At 51.2% G+C, this 13,711-nt stretch overlaps 1 protein-coding gene across 3 annotated transcripts in view; it reads right to left on the bottom strand.

Moving 5' to 3' along the window:
* Positions 1-13,711, bottom strand: part of KANSL1 (KAT8 regulatory NSL complex subunit 1) — a 111,866-nt gene that overhangs the window by 24,378 nt on the left and 73,777 nt on the right. For all 3 annotated transcript variants that reach the window (XM_064174650.1, XM_064174652.1, XM_064174651.1), the window contains 2 exons: positions 7,974-8,115; positions 2,335-2,439 (listed from right to left, as the gene is read on the bottom strand). In XM_064174650.1, the coding sequence (XP_064030720.1) occupies positions 2,335-2,439; positions 7,974-8,115 (247 nt within the window). The remainder of the gene's footprint in view (positions 1-2,334; positions 2,440-7,973; positions 8,116-13,711) is intronic.

The raw sequence follows: 13,711 nt of genomic DNA, 5'->3' as shown, positions 1-13,711 counted from the left end.
TTTTAAACACCTAAGCAGGACAGAGTCCTTCCATCTGCAGATTCCCAGGTTGAAAATATTCATGTCAGATAAACAACTTGATTGAAACAGACAAAGAAGCAAATTTTCTTCCCCCAACTGCTAAATTTGATCATGTATCTCTGTTATCAGTCTGCCAGCTCCGGATCAGCTCCCAGTAAGAGGCAGTCCATCAGGACAGGAGCACCTTCTCTGCTTTGCTTTTTAGGTTACAGCATGAAAAGGAGGAGTGGGACACTGACAGACAGACATCATTGCTCTGAACCAGACACTGCGTAATGCCTGTGAGTCAGTCGTGCCCTGTGGCAGCCCCTGGCACCGCGGCTCTGCAGCCTCCAGCAAGGCTCTGTTTTCACCTGCAGCACCACCAACCACTTCAGCTGGGGTGCACCAAATCACCTCAGCTGAGCTGTGGGCTCAGCTAAGCTTCAATGCCAAACACACATCTGAACACCAGTGCCAAGTGAGATGTTTCATCACAATCACTCCTAATGACCCCTTTGTGGTCTACTGTTAATAAAAATATTCAGTGTTTACTACAATCCTTCAGCAGCAGAAAAGCTCTGCCCATGCCTTGCCACTGAGAGAACACTCTAAGTACCATTGTACACTCACTTCCAGTTATCCAGTTTATCTCTGTCATCTGCTTGGACCAGTGTGGCCAGGAAGGCAAACAGCATCCCTGCCTGGATCAGCAACGGCGTGGCCAGCAGGACCAGGGAAGTGGTTGTGCCCCTGGACTGGGCACTGGTGAGGCCACACCTCAAGTGCAGCATCCAGTTTGGGGTGTCAAACAGACACTGAGGTGTTGAAGGGGGTGCAGAGATCTGGGTGAGGGGTTTGGAGAGCAGGTCTGGAGAGGAGAGGCTGAAGGAGCTGGGATTGTCTATCCTGGAGTAGAGGAAGCTGAGAGGAGACCTCACTGCTGTCTGCAGCTACCTGAAAAGAGGTTGGAGTGAGGCTGATCTTGGCCTCTTCTCCCAAGTAACTAACAACAGGACAAGAGGTAATGGCCTCAAGCTGCACCAGGGCAAGCTCAAATTAGCTATTAGGAAGAATTCCTTCCCTCAAGAGTGGTCAGGGATTGGCACAGGCTGCCCGGGGAGGTAGTGGAGTCACCATCCCTGGAGGTGTTCAAGAAACAAATAGATGTGGCACTTTGGGACATGGTTTAACAGCCAAGGAGGTGCTGGGTGGAAGGTTGGACTTGATGATCTCAGAGCTCCTGCAATCCTGTGATTCTTCTGCCACTGCTGCTCTAAAGTGCTCCCACTGCACTGGAGTTCCATTGCTCCCTGGACACGGCATGAGGATGGAAAAGCAGGAATGGTGCAGGAGCTGAGGGCATGCAGGGACCACCCTTCTCTTAGTACTACAGCACTTCAAAATCCTTCACTTTTCAAACATCCATGTGTCCCAGAGGATCAAAAGTAATCACAGGCAGGCTGCACAGCACACTGCAGCCTTCAGCCTGTGGCCTACATTTCTGCATTAAATAATAAACACCTGGCACTGTGCATCCTTTCCAGTGCATCTCCCTGAAATCATGAGTTCCCTTTCCAAGGGGGTAACACTCGGGCAGATATTAATAGCTGCATCTTTAGAAGCCTTTGCTAATTGTGCTCCTCTCAGTCTGAGGTGCTTTTGCAGCTAGAGGGAAAGGATTAGTTAGGATTTTTAAGCTTCACAAAATGCTAATGCAGATTTCATCCCTGAGGGAGGCTGCTCTAAAAGGTGTTTCAATCCCAAAATTATTTGGGAGGTGGGGGTGAGCTGCACAGACCCAGAGTTCAGCAGCTCCCATGTGAAGTCCAATAGAGAGCTGCTGCTGCAGATCAGTCCCATATCAGACACACAGTGTGAGCATACCTGGGGCTGTTTAGCCTGGAGAAGACTGAATGGAGATCTGATCAATGTGTACAAATATCTGAGGGGTGGGTGTCAAGTGGAGGGAGTTAGTCTCTTGTTGGTGATCTGCAGCAAGTACAAACTGGAATGTAGAAGGTCTCACCTCAATATGAGGAGAAACTTCTTTAGAGTATGGGTGACAGAGCACTGGAGCAGGCTTGTCCAGAGAGGTGAAGTCTGCTTCTCTGGAGACTTTCAAATCCCTCCTGGATGCACTCCTGTGTGGACTACCCTGGGTGATCTTGCCTGGCAGGAGGGTCGGACTTGATGTCTGGAGGTCCCTTCCAACCTCTAACATTCTGTGACTCTCTGATCTATCTCCCACGGCAGCTTGAAGGAATCTTCCCTACCACAAAATCCCCCAAAGTGAAGTTCATAGACCCAGTTGCTTCTGCTGCTGGCACTTACCAGCCGGTCAGCCCCAGGCTCCAGCTTAACTTCAGCACTAGCGGGACGGGACACATCATCTACTGCAGCATCAGGAGGTGAGGCTTCACCAAGAACTATCAGCCCCTGGAAGAGAGGGAACAGGAATTAACTGCGGCTCCTTCGGTCTCAGCAGGGAAGCGGCGCAGCCACCGCCCCCCAGAAGCTGCAGCCGCGGTGCGGCCAGCCTGGTGCTCCCACATCACTCAGACACGGAGCCAAACCCAGTCCCCTGCTGCCTGGATTTCCCTGACATCTCAGCTGAACTCGGAGAGGAAGCAGCTGTGGCTGAAGCCAAATCACATGCCCACGGCCCATTAATAGTAGACAGTTAGCTCCCTCTCAGGCAGAGCTGCTGAAAAGCTGCTGCGGTCCTGCTTCCCAATCCTTCCCAGAGCTTCCCATCCCTTCCCCTCCTCCCACACGCAAGGAGCTTCAGCGAGCTGCACGCCAGGAAAAGCAGAGAGCATTCTGCTGGAGCACAGAGCAGGAAGCACTACTTTCATAGCAGAGTGCAACTCACCAAACACAGCCAAGCAAAATCATTTTGAGCGGATGCCAAAATTCTGCAGTCAAAGTTGTTAGCCTGAGCAGACTTTTCTCAGAAGTGACATTGACAAAATTCCATAAGGAAAGAAAAGCAGAGCTAAGCAACCCACTGCTCCAAACCTAGTGGGACAAAGCAGAGCAGCAGAGAACTGCTTTATCAAGCTCGACAGACGCTGTCCTGTTGATATGGTTCTACTCCAAGTGGAGGTCGCTCCAAAGGCAGGGCTGCTGCCTCTGAGCCACACCAAGTAAAATAAAACCATTCTAATTATGGATGTTCTGAGCTGTATTATAACAAAACAGACTAAACTGTGCAAGGTTAGAGAGCTGGTAGAACCTACAGGCCAGGAATACTGCCTGGGACAAAAAACAGGCAAGGACAAGTTTGTGTCTGATCAAGGAAGAAGGCATGGGAAGGGCTGCTCAGATTGAGAAGGGGCAGAGCAGTCATCTACAAACAATTCTGGGGCTTGCACTGTGTGGCACAAGATAGGGAGACTGCAAAGGAACCTGGACACATTATACAGAGCAGGGAGAGAGACACAAAGCTCCCCTCAAGAGTCCACAAAGTCAAATCTGATTGTGTGGCCATGAAGTCACTCTTAAGGCTCATCTCATGCCCCGACACAATTTTCTAGACAAGTTTGGTGGCTTCCAGACTGACACTGGCAGCCCTCAGGGATGATTCTAGAAGTTCATCAACTAAATACAACTGAAGGTGGCCTCTGACCAGCACTGAGGAAGTAGCCAGCTTCTAGAATAAACAAGGTGATGACCTTCTAGAGGTTTCTGACATTCCAGAAAGATGTTTAGTGGGTGACTGAGGCTGGAAGCCTAAACTCAAGCCACAGAAACATAAATGGTTTGAGTTGAAAGCGACCTTTAAAGGGCTTCTAGTCCACCCCCCCGCAGTCAGCAGGGACATCTGCAGGCTACTCAGATCCTCAAACAGCCTCACTGGAGTGGGCCCAGCAAGGGCAAATCTCCCACCTCTGGGCAACCCAGGCCAGGCTTTCACTACCCTCACTGTAAAAAAATTCTTCCTTCTCTCCAGTCTGAATGTCCCTCTTTTGGTTTCAAACCATCACCCCTCGTCCTGCCACAGCAGGCCCCGCACGAAAGACTGTCTCCACCTTTCTGATCAGGACCTTGAAGCACTGAAAGGCCACCAGAAGGCCTCCATACTGCTCTGCACTGGTCTGCTCTTGAAGGATCCCTCTCTGAAGGCAACCCCTCACATTGCACCACTGTTTCTAGAAGCATTCTCAGGCGTGCTTCAAAGAGCTTGGGCATCTCCAGCTGTCAGATGCACAAGACAGTGCACATGAAAAAAAGGAGAAATTGGGACTGACAGTCAAGTTGGAACCAAGGAAACTGCTTCTCTTTGGCGCTCCAGAAAGCACTTGGGCTTCTCATCTGCTCAATGAGAGAATGAGATGAGGGCAGGGCCGTGTGGAACAGAAACCGCTACCGAGGACTACTGCCTTCTACTGAAAGGGAGGAAAGGACCCGCTCCATGTCTTGGGAAGGAGCAGGAACTAGTTCTAGACACCACTGCTGCTGACTTTGAAGCAGAGGCTTAACACAACCTCCCCCATGAGTGTCACAGCTTTGGTTTCCAAGCCCTTGATGAGAAACTGCACTGCTCAAACTGACCATGGACACCAGCTGCCCTCTCCCAGCTCCCAGCCCATGAGACAATCTCGACGGCTGAAGGCTGGACAGCATCTTCCCGCTGAGGGCTTGTGCTTTTCTGCCCTACTTCTAAGAGTTTCAAACCTCCATTATTTATACACTTCTGAATAATAGAGAGGAATTAGAGGGATAACATAAAAATCCCAACTCTCCTTCAGGAACAGGAAAGGAGCAGCACATCTGCACGATTACCAGGCCACACGACGCTTGTTTTTCACCAGCGCTCTCCAAAACAAAGGAAAAAGGAAGAGGCCTTCTAATATTGATGAGCAAGTTTGCTGCTTCTTTACTCCCACTTTTGTTGCTAATTATGGCACTGATAGGAAGTCAGTTGTACAGGCCTCAGAGACAGAGCTCAGATGCCTCAGTCCCCTAATTCAGCAGCTTCTAAGGGCTGAGGAAGAGGACTGACACATCAGAAAGACTGAATGTCCTAACCAGCCCCAGAGAGGAACAGCAGCACTCTTGTGATGCCCTAAGCCCAACACAGCACTGCAGACACAGGAAACCCCAGCGAGAGCTGCAGACGCCTCCAGCAAGAGGCTCCTCCTAACTCAAGTCCCACCCTTCCCATCAGGCGTTTCTCTTGACTCAGCAGCTGAGCACAGCCCTCCCCACGGAGCAGGCTGCACACAGGGCAGGCCAAAAGCACAAAGGGAACATCCTGAACCCATCTGGAACAAACTGAACTTGAGTCCACAACAGATGATGTGCAAAACAACCTCTTCTTCAACGAGTGTCAGACGTTTTTTCATCCACTCTGCCACCCTTTCACCTTCACTTCCCTCTCCTTTCAGAGAGAGAAAATCCTGCTTGCTCCTTTCCAAACAGTGAGCTTCTGCTCCCCACACAAGCAGTGAGGTGCAAAGACTCTGTGTGTGGGACCAGCACCATGCCACACCCCATCTCCAAAAAACCACAAAAAGGCATTTTGGTGAAAGATTCAACCCCCTCCTTCTGCCCTTGGAGGGCATCCAGAGCCCTGAATTAACTGTCCATGTACTGCAGCCCATCTCCACAGTGGAGAGAGACTGAGAGCCCTGGGGCTGCTGAGTCTGGAGAAGAGAAGGCTGAGAGGGGATCTGATCACTATCTAAATATCTGAGGGGTGGGTGTCAAGTGGCTGTGGCCAATCTCTTTCTGGTGGGGCACAATAGGAGCAATGGACACAAACCTGAACAGAGAAGGCTTCACCTCAACGTGAGAAGAAACTTTTTACAACGAGGGTGACAGAGCCCTGGAGCAGGCTGCCCAGAGAGGTTGTGCATCCATCTGGATGCATTCCTGTATGACCTGTCCTAGGTGATCCTGCTCTGGCAAGGGGGTTGGACTCAGTCTTGAAAGGTCTCTTCCAACCCCTACAATTCTGTGCAAACCTTAACATGAAAAAGTTAATCAGCCTTAAAAAAGAGGATAAAACAGAAGACTGACTCTGAACTCCTGCAGCAGCTACCTTAGCACCCTCGATCATCTTTTGGCCTCCTCTGGGCTCACTCTGTCAGCTCTGTGCCCTTCCTATGCTGGGGACACCAGAACTGGACGCAGTATTCAGTCTCAGCAGAGCAGAGCAAAGGAGCAGAATCATTTGTCTTGCCTTGCTGGCCACACTCCTCCTAAGGCAGCCCAGGACATGATTTGCTTTCTGGGCTGCCAGCTGAAAGTTTTTTGTTGGAACAAATCAAAGCAAGCTGACATCCTGTTTGTTGAAACCTCAGCTGTACTCTTTAACCCAGACACAGTACCATGATCTTGTCCTCTCAGCCCTAGAGACTGCAGCCCTAGATAAGAACACATGGGATGCTTGTAGCCACGGTCAGGCCATTTCATGGGTCTGTCCAGTAGCCATCAGCTGCTGACAGCACCAAACCTTCCCCTTCCTTAGAGGAGATGGCTCCTTTCTTTTGTTACTTTTGGCATGGAAATGTTTAGCTGTTTTGGATTTTACACAGAAACCACGAGTGGCTTTCTTAGGACAGAAGAAGATAACTTTCTGAAGCTGATTAATTTGCCATACAGTCCACTTCCCGGCAGCCCTCTGCTCTGCTCTCTAATGCAGTGCTCTTCCACCCAGTCATTTACAGACCTGGCTCACTCAGTGAGCCTGTTTTGCTGCGTAGCTGCAGAGAATCTAAGCTCTCTCCCCTGCCCATGCTCCCTCTCTGCCTGGAAATCTCTCCCCTTCCACCCCCAGACCACCACACATCCTAGGCAAAGCACTGCTGGCCTCTGAATTCCTGAGGATCCCTATGTTGATGCAACACTGTGAGCCCTCTAGCCACAAGCTTCAAACATTCCTTGCTCCAAGGCCTGACATTTAGCTGTGCATGCCTGAACAAGCCCTGCTAACAATTCCTTCCTCATCCCTGCTCTACTCTCCCCAGCTCCCCCTCCAGGAGAGCAAGCCCGAGAAAAGTAATTCCTTGCACAGAGAAAGGTCAGCACCTAGAAACTGCCTGATTTTATGATAGACTCCATTTTCACCCAGTGTTATGTGATAGCATGTGAAGCTAACTTCCTCCACAGTCTCCTCCCTTCCCCATCAACTCTCCTGTTAAGCTGTTCCTCAGCCCCATCTTCAGCTGCTCCAAATAAAAAAGGGCAGGTTTAACAACAAAAAACAGCAATCAAAAGGCTAGGGAGGGCCACAGAGATGATCAGAGGGCTGTGGAGACAGGCTGAGAGAGGTGGGGCGGTTCAAACTGCAGAAGACTTCAGGGACACCTTAGAGCAGCCTTTCACCACCTGAAGGGGCTACAAGAGAGCTGGGCAGGAACTTCTGACAAGGGCTTGGAGTGGCAGGACAAGGGGGAATGGCTTTGAACTGGAAGAGGGGAGACTGAGACAGGAGATTAGTAAGAAATTCCTTCCAGTGAGGCTGATGGATTGGAACAGGCTGCCCACGGAGGCTGTGGCTGCCTCCTCTCCAGAAGTGTTCAAAGCCAGGCTGGATGGGGCCTTGAGAAACCTGGGCTGGTGGGAGGTGTCCCTGCTCATGGCAGGGGGTTGGAACTGGATGAGCTTTGGGGTCCCTTCCAAGCGAAACTATTCTATGAATCTGTGAAGAACAGCAGCACTCATGCAAAGGCAAGCTTTGTTCAGCACCTAAAAGCTGACTGTGAAGTAAGACATTGCTGATACAAAGCTGACTTCAGAGTAAGACCTTGCCTGTCCTACTGCACTGAACCAGGGTAAAAATATGACACTCAGTCCACGCCAAAGAGCATTAGAGTTAGTCACAAGCAGGCAATTTGCTTTTTGAGAGGTGTGGGGGAAAGTAAGCATCAGCCTTAGCGTGCTCACTCACAACTGCACCAGAGCAGAGAGCCATTAGGAGGCAGATAAAGCAACAGCACAGCAGCCAGAGCCCTGCTCCTCACCTTGTTGGCTCTAATCTGCTTGTAGATGTCCGTTTGCTGCCGGATGCGGTACTCCAGGTCCGAGACGTGGGCTTGGAGCCAGTTCCAGCGGCTGACGATGGCTGCACGGTCTGCTGCCCATCTCCACTCTGCCCTTCGCCTCCTGCAAAAACAGAGGGGGGAAATGGGGAGGGGACAGGAGTACTGTGAGAGTGATTTTATTTATACACCCCACAGACAAGCCCAGCAGAACTGACAGACAGCTCAGAAGCTGCAGCCAGAACGGCAGGGCTGACAGCAGCCCGCCACAGCCAGCGATCACCAGCCTGGCTGTAAAAGCTGAGCCTCTGCAGACCAGCACTGAAACAACTTCTGGAACCCACTGACTGATGCCCTCCCTGTCTGTGCCAGCATGAAGATTTGATTCTGTGCCTAGCTGAACCAGCAGCTCCAGCCCTACTGCTCACATCTGCCACACACGCTCACTTTCCCAAGTATTCCTCCTCCATTCTTCCATGAAGCCGACCTCTGGCACCAGTCACAAAATGCACCTCAATGCCAGGGTGCACCTCAGGGCCACCAGTAAAACTCAGCAGCAAGTTTCACAACACAGTACAGAGACAGGGACTGGCTTTGCTTGGAAAAGGCCTTTAAGACTACTGAGCCCAACCACCAACCCAGCACTGCCAGCTCACCGCTAAACCATGGCTCCCAGCACATCTACATTGAGGCTTGACACCCTCAAAGGGAAGAAATTCTTCTTTATGTCCAACCTAAATCTCCCCTGGTGCAATCTGAGGCTATTTCCTCTCATCCTATCACTTGCTACTCAGGAGAAGAGACCAATCCCTACCAGGCTTCGATCTCTGCAAAGAGCCTAAAGGTCTCCTCTCAGCCTCCTTTTCTCCAGATTAAACACTCCCAGCACCCTCAGCTGCTCCTCCCTAACCTTGTTGTCCAAACCCTTCACCAGCTCTGTTGCCCTTCTCCAGATCTGCTCCAGATCCTCAATGTCTTGGAGAGGCAGGCTCAAAACTAGACTCAGGACTCAAGGTGCAGCCTAAGCAGTGCAGAGCACAGGGGCCCAATCCCTTCCCTGATCCAGCTGCCTGCAGCATTGCTGATCCAAGCCAGGCTGCTGTTGCCCTTCGTGTCCACCATTTTGTTTTATGAGTACAAATTGTCCAGAGAGGAGCAGTAGAGACACAAGCACCCTGCACAAGCTGCTCCCCTGCAACAAGGTGTGGCAAAGGAAAGCAGGCAGCAATAAACTTGATTTCTGCTCTGACATCTTGACTGAGCAGAGAGGCCAGGAAAAACAGGGGAAAATTACCAAGTGAACAACTCCTGATCTCCAGGGCTGAGGTGCAACCAGTGTGAAGAGGAGCACGTGTGGGTGCAGGAGGGAACCCACACACTTTGCAGCTCTTGCCTGATTTCCTACGTTATCTCAGCTGCAAACACAAAGCACCTTTCTGCAGGGGCAGAAATGTGCTGTCAGTAGCGCATGGCCCAGACCACTGCTCCTGCTACAACGACTCCCTTAATGCCTCCTACTGCACTGCAGGATGGGATGAGCATAAGGATAAGGTCAACAGCTCCACTATCCCAAACCAAGAGCCATAATATCCTGAAAACACAGTCTAAGAATCCTGATTCCATCAGATTAATGCTACCACAACACGGTCCAGAAGAGGCCACGAAGATGATCAGAGGGCTGGAGCGCCTCTGCTATGCCTGAGAGAGTTGCGGCTGTTCAGCCTGCAGAACAGAAAGCTCTGGGCAGACCTTAGAGCAGTCTTCCAGTACCTGAAGGGGGCTACAGGAGAGCCAGGAAGGAATTTTTCACAAGGCAGTGTAGTGATAGGATGAAGAACAATGGATTGAAGCTTGAGGAGGGCAGACTTAGACTGGAGATTAGGAAGGGTGGTGAGACCCAGGAACAGGTTGCCTCGGGAGGTTGTGAATGCCCCTTCCCTAGATGTGTTCAAGGCAAGGCTGGATAAGACCTTGAGCAACTAGGGCTAGTGGGAGGTGTCCCTGTCCATGGCAGGGGGTGGGAACTGGATGAGCTTTGAGGTCCCTTTCAACCCAAACCATTCTACAGTTCTATGAATCTATGGTGTACAAACAAAGCACCAGCACAAGCCCAAATCCTGTGCTGCTGCACAAAGCCTTTGCCACATCTGGATGTTTGGCAATTAAGAAATTAATCACAAAATAAATCCCTCTGCCCATCTGGAGTACTTCTGAACCCAGCGAGAGCACAGAAGGGGCACGGAAGCCACAGCAAGGTCCAGCAGCTTCTTTCAAAACAAAAAGCTCAACCAGGAGAGCTGAGCCCATCGCCAGCAGAGCAAAAGCAGCACCTGGGGTAAATGAGGTCTACTTGGGAAGCAGTCCCAGCTGCAGAGACGAAACAGCGCTAATGAGTTCTCAGAAGAGCCCACACCTCCTGTGCATTTGCCCTTATTTAGATGTACTGCCACCACCATGCACTTGCCTAAAAGAAGCAACCCCCAAACCCAAAAGCAGCAGGGTTAGGACAAGTTTCAAGTCAACTAATAGAAACACCCTGAAAGGAGGACGTGGCTCCTTTGAAGTGCAAGAGAAAGCCACAAGTGCAGAGCAGGGCAAGTTCCCCCTGTTCTTGTTGGGCCTTCCAGCTGCGTGGGCGATGTTGCTTCAGTGCTAGTTTGAATGAAGCCAGATTGCCACCAAAGTGGGCAATTGTATCCCCTGCCTATGGTCCTGCCTGTCCTCTTAAGACCATCTTCAAAGGCCTTTTAAGAGCTTAAGTCCTTCTCTCTGGAACACTTCCCTGTGCAAAGTGCCTGCTCTATTTTTATTGTAGAAGGCTGCCACAGCAAGGCCAGACCTTAATCCTCCATCAGTTACACCAGGGATATGACCAGTAGAAACTGAGACAAAAGATGACCAGGGCAGCTAAGCACCAGGGCTGGGTCAAGACCCTAGCAGCAAGGCAGAATGACCACAGGGTTAATCTTGTTTCCAGTGGGCTGAGCAGCTGATACCACCCCAGCATCACCCTATCACAGCAGCTCTAATCCCCACCTCCTGCCCAGCCATGCCTAACTCTGCTGCAAGCAAGCAAGACTGCAGCCCCTGCTCCTCACAAGGAACCTCCAATTTGAGCCCAAACAGCATCAAGATCCCCTCCACACCACCAGAGGAAAGCAGAACTGGGGCACAGATCTCCCTTACCTCAGAGCTGCTGCTCTGAGCATTGCTGGCAAAGCAGCTCTGCTTGACTCACTCGCAGCACTGCCACTGCCTGCATGGTGGAGTTTCCCTCAAGGCTGTGTGTTTTCTGCTCTGCCAGCCAAGTTGCAGTTCATTTCTACCATGCTTTTATTTCAGAAGCTAAGACCAGTTTTACTGAGGAAGAGTTCATCTCAGTTTATAGCTTCAACCCTGGGAAGACCTCTGAAGTGGCTGTGATTGCTTTTATGGCATCTTCACATGGATGCAGTCGATTGTCTGAGCTCCTGCAAAGTTTAGGGCTCCAAGACAGACCTCAGGAAGGCTTCTCTGCTTTACAAATTCACAGACTGCATTGGGTTGGAAGGGACCCTCAAAGGTCAATTTGTCCAACCCCTGCCCTGCAGCCAGCAGAACACCCCCAAATAGATCAGGCTGCCCAGGACCACACCAAGTCTGATCTTTAATGTCTTCTGCGATGGCGACTCAATCACATCCCAGGGCAGCCTGCACCAGTATTCCACCACTCTCTTTGTGAAGAACTTCCTCCTGATGTCCAACCTAAAGTCAGTATTTGACCACTCTTTCTGGAGATCCACCTGCCACTGGGAACTGGGGAGATACCAAAAGCTGCTGAGAACACCTCTGAGCTGCCAGCTTCATTGCTTGCCTCTGCAAAGTCATAAAGCCCCTGTGACTGCTGGAATGACACTGGAATGCTGCATCAGGAATCATCTTCTTTTGCTCAGATGAGACAGAAACTGAGGTGAAGCCTAAAAGCCACCTGAAGCCTGTTCAGATTCCTGAGTGCCCTGACAGCGTAAGCGACAGCAGACCTGCTCTTCACCTCAAAATCAGGACACATCCTGCCCCAGAGAAACCCACTGGACTCAAACCAAAGATAAACCAAGAAAGTGAAACTCAGAAGTGTAGACTTCATCCTCTGACACCATGCAGCATAAGTGGAGGAGGGGAAGAGACATAATGATGGCTCAGTCACACTTTCCAAAACAGCACTGAGCATACCCTGGCTCCCTCTATATTTAGAATTTAGCCTTTTTCAGAGCCTGTTCAATTACACCCTTGGCTGCCAGGGGCTGTCAGCAACATGGATGTGCTCTCCTCATGGAGATCAGCTTTTGGGCAACAAGCTATGGAGATTCTGCAGCTTTAATCCTTGTGAAAGTGCGCTGCAAGAGTGATTGTCTTGGCTAGCACTAGAAAGTAGCAATCTCAAACAAAATTCATACGTTCACAGAATCAGAGAATGGTTTGGGTTGGAAGGAACTTTAAAGACCATCCAGTTCCAACCCCTCTGCTGTGGGCAGGAACGCCTCTCACTACAGCAGCTTGCTCAAGGCCTCATCCAACCTGGCCTTGAACACCTCCAGGGAGGAGGCATCAACAACCTCTCTTAGCAACCTGTTGCAGCATCTCACCAACTTACTGCATCTAATGTGGCTGCAGTCACCTGAAACCTTACCAACCACCCTGCTCCAGGGGCAGGGAAAACAACTTCCCTTCCTTCTAAACATTAGGGACTTTAATGTGACAATTAATAAAAAGACCTGACTGCACTTGCTCAAAACAGGCTTTGGATTAAGCTGAACAAGACGACGGGAGGAGTGGCCAGATGGCTGCTGAGGGCAGTGCCGCTGCAAGCGGCTGCAGGGCTTGTCTGGAGAGTCCTCCTGCGCTTCTAGAGGCAAAACTGGCACGGGAAGTGAGCAGCAGCAAAGCAGCCTCCAGGGGAAACCCTTCCCTGTGCTGCTGCACAGGTGTGCCACATGCGACTGCACCGAAGAGGCTATGGAGGGTGGCACGGGACAGCCCCTGCTGCTGGGACACCTCACTGAACAGCTCAGGAAATTAATTACTTAAGAGCCTGATCCTTTAAAAAAACTCTTTCCCAGGTAGATCATTCCTGTTCTGGAGGCATCAGTGTGCCAGGAGAGTGGCCTCAGCAGACGAGGTGCCAGTGGTGCCAGCCACCCCTCGCCCACGTGTGCCCAGCTGCCATGGCACTCAGCTTGAGCGACAAGGACAGCGTCCTGCAAGCCCAAGGAGATGGTGCCTGCTGCAAACGGGGCATGCATGCAGGGCCAGCAGCCTCACATCCATCTCCTCCTGGGGAGGCAACATGCAGATGCCTGGAAGGTGCCCAAGAAGGCTGCAGGAGGAACAAGCGGAGATCAGAGCCACAGCCAGCCTGCGGGGTCATAAATGAAGGGAAAGCTGCAGGGCTTGATGAGAGGGAGCAAGGGAAGAACAGGATCCCTGTCCTCAACCACGGTGGAAGAGCTCAAATCCTGCCCTTTGTGCTTGCAGGAGGGGAGGGGGACAAAATGAAGTCCCAGAATCCCAGCATGCTGAGGGCTGGAAGGCACCCCAGGAGATCACCCACTCCAACTGCCTTGCCAAAGCTGGTTGCCCAGGTGGGTTTGGAATCTCTCCAGAGGAGGAGACTCCACAGCCTCCCTAGGCAGCCTGCTCCAGGGCTCCAGCACCCTCAGACCAAACAAGATTTTGCTTATGTT

The sequence above is a fragment of the Pogoniulus pusillus genome, chromosome 40, assembly GCF_015220805.1.
Source record: "Pogoniulus pusillus isolate bPogPus1 chromosome 40, bPogPus1.pri, whole genome shotgun sequence".
Classification (NCBI taxonomy): Eukaryota; Metazoa; Chordata; class Aves; order Piciformes; family Lybiidae; genus Pogoniulus; species Pogoniulus pusillus.
The sequence above is the reverse complement of the archived record's forward strand: the minus strand, read 5'-3'. Positions and strand labels throughout refer to the sequence as shown.